Source organism: Cervus canadensis, chromosome 11, assembly GCF_019320065.1.
Source record: "Cervus canadensis isolate Bull #8, Minnesota chromosome 11, ASM1932006v1, whole genome shotgun sequence".
NCBI lineage: Eukaryota > Metazoa > Chordata > Mammalia > Artiodactyla > Cervidae > Cervus > Cervus canadensis.
In genome coordinates this window covers 25,006,964-25,019,786 of record NC_057396.1, presented here as the reverse complement: position 1 = coordinate 25,019,786, position 12,823 = coordinate 25,006,964, and the positions used below count along the sequence as shown (strand labels likewise).

Here is a 12,823-nt window from a genome sequence, read left to right as displayed (position 1 = left end):
CTTGTTTTCCTCAATCACTCTCATCTTCTCCATTTGGAGGAGAGAGGCTGGACAGCACTGAGGCTTCCGGAGGCTTTCAGTGAGCAAGGCATCTGGCTTTACAGCAGGTGAGCACCAGGGTTCAAATCTGCATACGTGAGCCTTAAGAAAATGGACTAGAGGCTGAGCCAAACCAAAGCAGGGTGACCGTAGAGCAAGAGCAGCTTCCTAGCTGGTTTTTACATGTATCTGAAAACAGCCCTAGGCAGGAATATCGTAATTTCAAGGCCAAATGAAACATCACCTTACCTACAATCTGCTTCCCCCAGAGGATCTGCAAGGTGAGGGGGACAGACCATTTCTGCATAATATACATACTTTCATTTACGAACATTTGAATACAGACTTTCTATACACACATTACCTATATAATAAAAATGTACATGGCATGAGTATATGTCACTGTATAAATATAGAGTTTTAGAAATCTGGAACCCGCGCATCCTGTTCACATCAGTTTCTCCTCTTCATCCTCCCCAGTCAGGTCCGTCATTTAAGAGTTGGACAAAAGGGACAAGTGTCATTTGTGTTGGTCTGGGCCCAGAATTTGATACACTGGAAAGAAAGAAAGACATACCTCAGGTTGATCTGGAAAGATGGAGAGGGGTGGAAAGAGTGTGATTAAGGTTTTCAAAAGATGTATGGAATGCTAACTAAGTCAGAAAAGCTCACAGGGGGACCTAAAGGGCTGGCTTTTACCTCCGTAGAGTCTTCAGAGCAGGTGAACCTGATTTTTTTACAGGAAACACTAAAAACCAGCTCATAATAGTGTGAAGCTGCTTTCTGTTGACTGACTAGGCTTGCTTCTTCTTACAATCCATTTAGGCTGAGATGAGCCTCCATCTCCTAATATGCATTGCCCTCAAATCTTATTCAGGGTTTTCCCTTCCTAAGAATTTAGATGTATATTTAGTTTCTACCTCTTAGAAAAACAAAGTGAACAAAACAAAATAGTAAAAAGGAAATCATCCCGGGTGCTAAGAGACTTAACTCTGGTAACATAATAAGAGATAGGAATAACTTGTCAGTTTGTGAAGATAATCTGTAACAGGTGAGTCTTCAAACTATTTTATTAATGGAGTTACTTATTTCATATTCAGGTTCCCTATCCCATTCCTATCACCTAAGCAAAATTTCTTGGCAATGGTACATCTGAAACAATGACTAGATACATACATCTTTTTGTCAATTTTCCAAGACAGTGACTCTCAGTGTTCTAGTATGAACTGTTTATCCAGTCCAGTCCCCTCCAGGGAATGGGGTAGAAGGAAGCTGGGAGAGCCTAACTGCCGGTATTCTGAACTCTGCTGATGTTTTAAGCCACGATTTACTGAAAACCTTATGTTTAGATATTAATGATGAGCATCAACACTGTAAAAGATTCAAGAAAATTAAGATGATCACAGCTGTCAAAAAGGAAGAGCGGAAAAAGAGGGAGGGCTGCAGCACCCACCTCCTTGTGCAGCACGTGGGTACATGCCATCGGATGCAGCTCGCTGGGCTGGACGAGTTTCTGGCACATTAGACACAGTTTACAGGTGGCTGGAGCCTGCACAGCAGAGGAGGGACCGTCAAAAGAGGGAGGAACCTCTGGGTCTCCTTGCCTTTTATGCCCATGATTCCATCTACAATATCCACGTAGCAAAAAGATTTTACACCAAAGAAAGAAAAGTTCAAATACAGAGTACTTGCATTTTCCCAGCCGGGGCTACCAACAACCCAGCTGAGGAGATAATGGTTTCTTCCTGCACTCTACCTATAAATCCACTCCCTCCTCACCACCCCCAGCTTTTCCAATGTCACAGTTTTCAAACAAAAGAGTCTTACATGTGAAGACCTCCCAGGATATGAAACTTGGGCAGAAGGCAAGAACATTGGGGTACTGATTTGGGCCAGTGGAGCAGGGTACAGGGCCCGGATCCGACCAAGTGGCTGTGGGCAGAAACGTTGTCAGAGTGAGGGAGGAACGTCTGAGTAAGAGGGCGTTAACAAAAGGAAATCATTCATTTCTCAGCCCAGCAAAGGAAGAAAGCAGGCCAGGTACCCCTGGCTGCAATGCTGCTTCTCATCCCCAATTTTTCTGAAATCTGCCTCTTGCCTCAACATCTCAACAGGTCTGAGCTCCCCCAGGCAGCGCCTCTTACCTGAGCACTGGCCGCCACCCGCTCGTGCTCTGCCAGCCGCGCAGCTACCAGCTGGATCAGCTCCTCCATGGTCAGACCTGCCATGGTCGTACGTGCCGTCTTGATTTGCTGAAGAATGTTGGTCATCTGGGCCCTAAGAAAGAGAGATGTTGAGGCGGAGAAATTTTGTGCTACCCTCATGGGGAATATCTACGAAACCTCTCCTATTTTAACCCATAAATATTTCTCTGGAAAACACTTTTTAAATTAATCCTTAAAGATACTTACTTATTGCATTGTGGGAACCGAGTCAGCAACTTCTCCAGAATCTTCTCCAGTTTGTCTACTGGTTGGGGCCGGGGAGTTTCAGTAGAAGCCTTAACACCACCCAAGCCTGGGGGAGGCGGGATGGAGGCGGCAGGGGGCATGTGCGGACCATGGGGGCCGACAAGGGAACCCAGGCTGGGGCTACTTCTCCCATGAGAGCCAGGAAGGGGTGGGGAAGGCTGGTTGGGCTGGGAAAGGGCAGGGTTCAGGATTGGGAAAGACAAGGACCGGGGATCTGCACTGGGCATAACCATGGGCATTGTGACCTGCCCAATGGAGAAGGGCATCCGAGGAGCCAGAGAGGGACTGGGCTGAAACACCTGAAGCATGAAGTCTGTCTGCAGAAGGGAAAAGGTGGAAGATGAGAGGGAGAGAAAGAAAACAGAAATTTAGGAAACTAAATTTGTGAGCAACTAAAAGTGAGCAACTCTTTCTTGTACCAAATAAGGACACCCAATACCTTCATAAAAACAAGTGAAAGATTCCACCAACATGAAAAAGTAGACTCGCCAGAGCGAGCGTGCTTACCTCTGATGGGGGTGGAGGCAGGGTGGGGGTAGGGATCTGAGGAAGGCTGCTCAGCTTGGCTCCATTCCTCACGAGCTGGATGTGATTGTTAAATTGGTCCTAGAAAAGAGAGAAGAGCAAGCGTTATCCTTTACTGCTGAGCAGAGTGAGGCTCTCTATGAAGAGACCAGCATCCTGTATCAGGAAGACAAGAGGAGTGGTAGAACAGGCCCTAAGGGCACTGCAAGTGGTCCTGCCCTATGGCCAGGAGCGTGCGAGCACAGATGAACTCCAGCTGAATGATCACCCATCACTACACTTACCCGAACATTCTTTTTCATTATCCGAACTCCATTCAGTCTTGTCTCCCACTCCTGTTTGGAACGAACTGTCTCTAGTGTTGGGGGAGTTGACCTTTCAAGAAACCAACAGTGATTTACAGAATTAAAGAGAGTCCCACTCCTAACTCTCTCAGATAGCAGAAGAATAGCTAGAGAGAAGGGCCTGCAGAGAAGAGGTTGGAGCAGGTACAGGAGAAGGCCGTGGTCCTAAGCTGTTTGCCTCACTTTAACTCCAGCATCATGGACACCAAGTACTGGAGAAAGAGGGCTCTCATCTGGCTGAAAATGCCACAGGGGTCTCCAGACTTCATGGCAGAAAGAGGACAAATGACTGTATAAGAAACATATCTCAAAAGACATTTGTTATGCTTGACAGAGTAAGAGATACTGTTTATCCAATTCAAAATAATACAAGAAAAAGGACAAAACTATAAAACTGTAGAAAGAGAAGAGCCAGAGAATGTGGAAGTTTAGAATATGGAAAGAGAAAAATCACTGAACAAAATACTGTCACACAAAGATGATTTGCTGTGAAGATAGTATATGTGCCAGACTAGCTGGCCCTAAAAAGAAATTCCCCCTAAAACCAAAAACTGCAGGGCCATTAAAACCCTAGAAACAGGAGGTACTTACTTGAGGTAAGTAAGGTGTAGCTCTGCCTCTTTTTCTGCTTCTTCTAGTTTCAATACCAGCAGCTCTTTCCGACTCTCTAATGATAAGATCTAAGGAAATCACACACACACACACACACACACACACGCTTTATTAATTTTACACACACAAAGGTACCCCTAGCTAGTTAAAACAATGTTTAATGGCTGTATGGTAGGATACTTATATGGCTTGGTGTATAATACCATACTAAAAGTATGTACCACCTGGAAGCCCAAAATCCACACCTTCAATACAGTGGGTCTTCTCACCTCTGCCTTCCAGGCCCGTTCTGTCTCTTCCATAATGTTCCGATTTATTTCACCATCTTGATTCTTGAGTCTATCCAGTTCCATTTCCCACACTTCTCTGTAAGATAAGAAACAAATGGAGATGTGAACATTTCTACTTTCAAATACAGGGTGTTCATACAATTTCAGACCACTTTAAATATTATTTGTATTTATCTATAGTTAACTTAGACTGATAAAGTCAACTCGTGTAATAGATACAACTAAGAGGGCATATTCTTCCTTAATCTATATGTGCTGTCCTCCCCAAATAAACTTCCTGCCAGAGGAAGAATTCTCTAATAGTTAGACAAAGGTTTATAGTTAGATGTATTCTCCTAATATAGCTAATATTCCTCAAGTGAAAAAATAAATGAAGAGTCAGAATCCTCTTACCATAAGAATATGTAGAATTATGTTGTGGGGTCAATCAAGGATCTATTTAGCCTACTAAATATTCTTTGACAATGGGATAATTATAGGAAAACATGTCAGCTGCCTTCTGTGAATGACGTTATTCTGAAAGATTATAAGTGTTCATCCAATACCTCTAACTTTCACTAAATCATTTGTCAACTGCGGTAACACTTATATTAGAAAAAGTCACTTACTATGTCAATGGGGGGCATCCCACAAATTCACATACAAAAATCTTTTCTTTTGGGCATGTGACAACATTATCTCATTGGGATCCAGTAAGACAAAAAGAACTACTAGCAACCACAACAAAAATGGTTAAGGAATTCTTCAACAGTCATAAAAATGGTCAGCCTTATCATCCGGTCACTAGCCTGTAAGATATGTATCTGATTTCACTTCACTAAGGGGTACTAGCTGCAACCCATGCTAGGGAAAAAAAAAAATCAGTTGGCCATAATAGATGGTCAAAAAATTCCTTGGTAGAATAGAAATCAATGAGTATGTTTTAACTCTTTAAATGCATGGTTTAACTTCTCTCAAGTCCCATGCTGTTGTTATTTTGCATAACCAGTTTAAGGAATCAATGGTTCAAATGAATAAATCCTACCAGATCATACAAGTCTGACTTGTTGCAGGTCCCAAGATGTTTGCAATTTGCATAATTTAAAATTTTTATTTTGCTTTTGGTCATGTAAATACAGCTTATAAAAAGTTAAGAAAATACAAAACGGAGTCTACTGATTCAAAAAGATAACATGTGCCCCAAAGTTCAGAGCAGCACTATTTACAACAGCCAAGACACTGATGCAACCTAAGTGTCTGCTGACAGATGGATGGATAAAGAAGATATGGTTTATATATACAAAGGAATATTATTCAGTCATAAAGAAGAATGAAATAATGTTATCTGCAGCAACATGGATGGACCTAGAGGTTATCATACTAAGTGAAGTAAGTCAGACAGAGAAATGATACCGCTTACATGTGGAAGCTAAAAAAATGATAAAAATGAACTTATTTACAAAACAGAAACAGACTCACAGAGACAGAAAACAAACATGGCTATCAAAGGGGAAGGGGGAGGGACTGATAAATTAGGAGCCCAAAATTAACAGGTACATACTACTTTATACAAAATAGATATAAACAAGGTCCTACTATATAGCAAAGGGAACTGTATTCAATGTCTTATAATCATCTATAATGGAAAAGAATCTGAAAAGAATATACATACGTATATATGTAAAACTGAATCACTTTGCTGTACACCAGAAACTAACACATTACAAATCAACTGTACTTCAATTAAAAAGCAGAGTCTCAGAGACTTCATGGACAAGCTTATAGTAGTCTGGGGGGAAGGGACAGTTGGGGAGTTTGGGATGAACTGTACAAACGGCTACACTTAAAATGGATAACGAACAAGAACCCACTGTATAGCACAGGGAATTCTGCTCAATGTTATGTGGTAGCCTGGATGGGAGGGGAGTCTGGGGAAGAATGGATATATGCAGATGTAAGGCTAAGTCCCTTTGCCATTCACCTGAAACTATCATCACATTATTTGTTAATTGGCTATATCCCAATACAAAATAAAAAGTTAAAAAAAGAGAGAGTGTCTAATACAGATGTCCCAACTCTTGTACTCACTGCTTGAATGACCCGTAATAAGTTACTTAATCTGTCTAAGGCTCAGTTTCTTCATCTGAAAAACGAGTAGAATCTACATCACGGTTCTGATGGGAGAGCTCACTGAGGAAACACACATAAGGAATTTAACAGGGTGCTCCGCACACGGGGAACATCCAACAAATTGCTCTACAACTGCAACTGCTCTACTCACAAAAAATCACTATTATTCTTTCTCAAGATTATTTTGGCTATTCGAGGTTTTTTGTATTTCCATACAAATTGTGAAATTCTTTGGTCTAGTTCTGTGAAAAATACCGTTGGTAGCTTGATAGGGATTGCATTGAATCTATAGACTGCTTTGGGTAGAATAGCCATTTTGACAATATTGATTCTTCCAATCCATGAACACGGTATGTTTCTCCATCTGTTTGTGTCCTCTTTGATTTCTTTCATCAGTGTTTTATAGTTTTCTATGTATAGGTCCTTTGTTTCTTTAGGTAGATATACTCCTAAGTATTTTATTCTTTTTGTTGCAATGGTGAATGGTATTGTTTCCTTAATTTCTCTTTCTGTTTTTTCATTGTTAGTATATAGGAATGCAAGGGATTTCTGTGTGTTAATTTTATATCCTGCAACTTTACTATATTCATTGATTAGCTCTAGTAATTTTCTGGTAGAGTCTTTAGGGTTTTCTATAATGGAACTGGAGGAATCAACCTGCCTGACTTCAGACTCTACTACAAAGCCACAGTCATCAAGACAGTATGGTACTGGCACAAAGACAGAAATATAGATCAATGGAACAGAATAGAAAGCCCAGAGATAAATCCACGAACCTATGGACACCTTATCTTTGACAAAGGAGGCAAGGATATACAATGGAAAAAAGACAACCTCTTTAACAAGTGGTGCTGGGAAAACTGGTCAACCACTTGTAAAAGAATGAAACTAGAACACTTTCTAACACCATACACAAAAATAAACTCAAAATGGATTAAAGATCTAAATGTAAGACCAGAAACTATAAAACTCCTAGAGGAGAACATAGGCAAAACACTCTCCGACATAAATCACAGCAAGATCCTCTATGACCCACCTCCCAGAATATTGGAAATAAAAGCAAAACTAAACAAATGGGACCTAATGAAACTTAAAAGCTTTTGCACTACAAAGGAAACTATAAGCAAGGTGAAAAGACAGCCCTCAGATTGGGAGAAAATAATAGCAAATGAAGAAACAGACAAAGGATTAATCTCAAAAATATACAAGCAACTCCTGCAGCTCAATTCCAGAAAAATAAATGACCCAATCAAAAAATGGGCCAAAGAACTAAACAGACATTTCTCCAAAGAAGACATACAGATGGCTAACAAACACATGAAAAGATGCTCAACATCACTCATTATCAGAGAAATGCAAATCAAAACCACAATGAGGTACCATTACACGCCAGTCAGGATGGCTGCTATCCAAAAGTCTACAAGCAATAAATGCTGGAGAGGGTGTGGAGAAAAGGGAACCCTCTTACACTGTTGGTGGGAATGCAAACTAGTACAGCCGCTATGGAAAACAGTGTGGAGATTTCTTAAAAAACTGGAAATAGAACTGCCATATGACCCAGCAATCCCACTTCTGGGCATACACACTGAGGAAACCAGATCTGAAAGAGACACGTGCACCCCAATGTTCATCGCAGCACTGTTTATAATAGCCAGGACATGGAAGCAACCTAGATGCCCATCAGCAGATGAATGGATAAGGAAGCTGTGGTACATATACACCATGGAATATTACTCAGCCGTTAAAAAGAATTCATTTGAACCAGTCCTAATGAGATGGATGAAACTGGAGCCCATTATACAGAGTGAAGTAAGCCAGAAAGATAAAGAACATTACAGCATACTAACACATATATATGGAATTTAGAAAGATGATAACGATAACCCTATATGCAAAACAGAAAAAGAGACACAGAAATACAGAACAGACTTTTGAACTTTGTGGGAGAATGTGAGGGTGGGATATTTCAAAAGAACAGCATGTATACTATCTGTGGTGAAACAGATCACCAGCCCAGGTGGGATGCATGAGACAAGTGCTCGGGCCTGGTGCACTGGGAAGACCCAGAGGAATCGGGTGGAGAGGGAGGTGGGAGGGGGGATCGGGATTGGGAATACATGTAAATCCATGGCTGATTCATATCAATGTATGACAAAACCCACTGGAAAAAAAAAATAATAATAATAATAAAAAAAAAATCACTATTACACTTCTTTCCAGTCTTTTAAAATAAACATTGTGTGCATATCTATGTATGTATGCTGTTGTTGTTTAGTCGCTAAGTCGTGTCTGACCCTTGCAACCCCATGGACTGTAGCCCACCAGGCTCCTCTGCCCATGGGGTTTCCCAGGCAAGAATACTAGAGTGGGTTGCCATTTCCTTCTCCAGAGGATCTTCCCAATTCAGGGACAGAATCTCCTGTACTGGCAGGTGGATTCTTTACTGCTAAGCCACCAGGGAAGCTCATATATATGGATATGTAACATATAAATCCATTACATATGTTTTTCAAACAAAACCTATGATTTTATGTTACTTTTTCATTCTAATATATTTTTCCATATCATTAAAATATCCTTCAAAAATGTGATTTTAAAATAACTATCCATTATACATATATCTCATTATTTATTTAGGTATTCTCTCAAGTTATTTTTAATTTCACAATTATAAATATTATAACGTGCATCTGTACAAGTGTACTAACATAGGTTGATGATAAAAGTAATATATTTAGATTTGTGAGGGAGTTTCTTACAGCAGTTAAGAGCATAGCTCACAGCTCAAACCCAGACCCTGTTACTATCTATGCATCCTCTGGCAAGTTACTTAATCTTTCTGTGTCTTACTTTCCTTGAGTAAAATGGAGATAATAGAATCATCTATCTTCCACATAGGGCTATTATGCAGATTAAATGAGTTAATACATGTAAAACGGAACAGTTTCTGACATATAGTAAGAACTTAATAAATGTTAGTTATCATTTGGATGTTAGAACATCTTCCTTCAAAGAAACTAAAATATATGAATAACATATTTTCCACCACAAGTGGAGAGAAGCAGATGCTAAGTGTCTTAATAAATAAAATAAAATAACATAGAGACAGAACTAAAAATTAAGATCTTGAGTCCTCAGCCCAAATACCGTCCTTTCAGAATGTATTATACTCCAAACAAGGCAAAAGGAAACAAAACAAACACTGGTGGATGAGTTAATACGGACAGGAGTTGGTTGTCCTGAATTTGAGGTAGGTTATGAAGTCCTTTTCTCTGAACTGAAGCTATTGAGTTGGCCAAGAAGTTCATTCAAGTTTTTCCATACAATTATACAGAAAAACCTAAACAAACTTTTCAGCCAATCCAATAACACAAACCAATATAGAATGAATGGGATCAGACAAAAACAGAAAAAAACTTCACCCTGAGATGTAATGCAAACTTATGTTTATGAGACTAGAATTCTTACGTGATTCAATTTAACTCAACATCTGCTAAGCAGCCTACAAAGTGCTAGGAAAGTGAAAAGAAAGTGTGAGTCACTCAGTTATGTCTGATTCTGTGACCCCATGAATTTCTGCTAAAAGCTGGGGATATAAATGGTCATGTATGAATGTGAGAGTTGGACTGTGAAGAAAGCTGAGCACCAAAGAATTGATGCTTTTGCACTGTGGTGTTGGAGAAGACTCTTGAGAGTCCCTTGGACTGCAAGGAGATCCAACCAGTCCATCCTAAAGCAGATCAGTCCTGGGTGCTCATTGGAAGGACTGACGCTGAAGCTGAAACTCCAATACTTTAGCCACCTCATGCAAAGAGTTGACTCATTGGAAAAGACCCTGATGCTGGGAGGGATTGGGGGCAGGAGGAGAAGGGGACGACAGAGGATGAGATAGCTGGATGGCATCACCGACTCGATGGACATGTGTTTGAGTAAACTCCGGGAGTTTGTGATAGACAGGGAGGCCTGGCGTGCTGCGATTCATGGGGTCGCAAAGAGTCGGACACGACTGAGCAAATGAACTGAATTGAACTGAACTGAGTTCCTGCCCTCAAGCAGCTTACAATTCAGTAATTATCCAAGTGAACAAAAGGAACAGGAAATTCTGGACAGATCAAATACCATGTGCAAACACCAAAGAGAATGAGAGCACCAAGCTGAGGAAAGAATCCAGGTAGGCAAGCAGTATATAAGTAGTCCAGGCTGGGATACAGATGAGAGTGTTACTGGCATAGAGATGGCAGTATGAGCCCTAAATAAGAAAGAAATAACCTGGAACAGCAGTTTGAGAGAGTCCACAGTCCCCAAAACCCTTTGAGGGCCTGGTCTATAAAGCAAAATTAATTTCATGATAACATTAAATTTATTTGCCTTTTTCACTCTCACTCTTTCATGAGTCTACAGTGGAGTTTTCCTGATGCTACATAGCATGTAATGATATCATCACTCTAGTGGTTAGTGGAGTATGTGTTTCTGTAGTCTAATGTTTTCTAACATTTTCTAAGGTACTAGGCTTAGGGTATAATTCAAGTTTTTTCCTTCATAGTACTTCTGTTTAGGCTCTTATAATTATCTCCAGTTATATATGATATAACCTCATTATTATCCAATAAATCATTACTGTAAAATTTAAAAGTTCTCCACACACCAGGTAGGAACAAGTACTTTTTGTTATTTTGCTTTGCAATAATACTTTTTAAATTTGGGGGAAACTCTCCTTAATTTTTCAGTTCAGTTTAGTTTATTTGTTCAGTTGTGTCCGACTCTTTGCAACCCCAAGGACTGCAGCACGCCAGGCTTCCCTCTCCATCTCCAGGAGCCTGCTCAAACTCATATCCAACGAGTCAGTGATGCCATCCAACCATCTCATCCTCTGTCATCCCCTTCACCTCCTGTCTTCAATCTTTCCCAGCATCAGAGTCTTTTCTAACGAGCCAGTTCTTCACATCAGATGGCCAAAGTATTGGAGCTTCAGCGTCAGCATCAGTCCTTCCAATGAATATTCAGGATTGATTTCCTTTAGGATAGACTGGTTGGATCTCCTTGCAGTCCATGGGACTCTCGAGAGTCTTCTCCAACACCACAGTTTCAAAAGCATCAATTCTTCAGTGCTCAGCTTTCTTTATGGTCCAACTCTCACATCCATACGTGACTACTGGAAAAACCATAGCTTTGACTATACGGACCTTTATTGGCAAAGTAATGTCTTTGCTTTTTAATATGCCATCTAGGTTTGTCACAGCTTTTCTTCCAAGAAGCAAGCATCTTTTAATTTCGTGGCTGCAGTCACCATCTGCAGGGATTTTGGAGCCCCCAAAAATAAATTCTGTCACTGTTTCCATTGTTTCTCCATGTATTTGTCATGAAGTGACAGGACCAGATGCCACGATCTTAGCTTTTTGATTGTTGAGTTTTAAGCCAGCTTTTTCACCCTCCTCTTTCACTTTCATCAAGAGGCTCTTTAGTTCCTCTTTGCTTTCTGCCATAAGTGCGTGAAAGTCGCTCAGTCGTGTCTGACTCTTTGCAACCCCAGGGACTGTATAGTCCATGGAATTCTCCAGGCCAGAATAATGGAGTGGGTGGCCTTTACCTTTTCCAGGGGATCTTCCCAACCCAGGGATCAAACCCAGGTCTCCCACATTGCAGGCGCACTCTTTACCAGCTGAGCCATAAGGGAAGCCCAAGAATTCTGGAGTGGGTAGACTATCCCTTCTCCAGCAGATATCTTGACCCAGGAATTGAACCAGGGTCTCCTGCATTGCAGGCGGATTCTTTACCAACTGAGCTATCAGGGAAGCTCTTCTGACATAAGGGTGGCAGAAATTTTTAAATTATATCTAATGTGTATTATTTTAGAGTTTATTTTTTCTAAAATAAAAGAAAATTTATTCATAATTTTTCATTTATATTTAAGAATGAATCATTGACTCTGGAATTCCCTGGCAATCCAGTGATTAGGACTCTGCACTTTGACTGCTGAGGGCATGGCTTCAATCCCTGGTTGGGAAACTAAGATTCTGCAAGCTGCCTGGTGTAGCCGAAAAATTAAAAAAGAAAAAAAAAATCATGGACTCAAAACAGGGAGATTAGAAGACTTACTTTCTCAACCCACAGCTGCAATACATACATTTAAAGATTGCTAAAATAGATGTAACTGGCCTAGAGTTTCTGACTCATGGAAAGGAAGAATCTACTCCAAAAAAAACTGGGCAAAATTATATATAAGAAACCACAGCATGACAAGAGCCATTTTTCTTTCTCTTGACTTTATAGATGTTAATAATTTAGCTAACTGTATCTTAAGCAACAGAACATTTTCTAATTATATTATGCCAGTTAAGTTACAGTGACATTTTGAGATCATTCGGAATTTAAAGTAGTTGAATATTTTAAATGCAGATGTGATGAATCTTTACAATTCTTAAAGATTGTTAAC

The 12,823-nt window shown here is 40.3% G+C and overlaps 1 protein-coding gene across 3 annotated transcripts in view; it reads right to left on the bottom strand.

The window, feature by feature from the left end:
• Position 1: 1 nt before the first annotated feature.
• RNF214 (ring finger protein 214) overlaps positions 2–12,823 on the bottom strand; it is a 47,747-nt gene continuing 34,925 nt past the window's right edge. For all 3 annotated transcript variants that reach the window (XM_043480906.1, XM_043480907.1, XM_043480908.1), the window contains exons 7-15: positions 4,261–4,357; positions 3,971–4,059; positions 3,320–3,410; positions 3,018–3,116; positions 2,451–2,827; positions 2,184–2,316; positions 1,867–1,971; positions 1,493–1,588; positions 2–594 (exon numbers count right to left, since the gene is read on the bottom strand). In XM_043480906.1, coding sequence (XP_043336841.1) covers positions 529–594; positions 1,493–1,588; positions 1,867–1,971; positions 2,184–2,316; positions 2,451–2,827; positions 3,018–3,116; positions 3,320–3,410; positions 3,971–4,059; positions 4,261–4,357 — 1,153 coding nt within the window. In that variant the 3' untranslated portion in view covers positions 2–528. The remainder of the gene's footprint in view (positions 595–1,492; positions 1,589–1,866; positions 1,972–2,183; positions 2,317–2,450; positions 2,828–3,017; positions 3,117–3,319; positions 3,411–3,970; positions 4,060–4,260; positions 4,358–12,823) is intronic.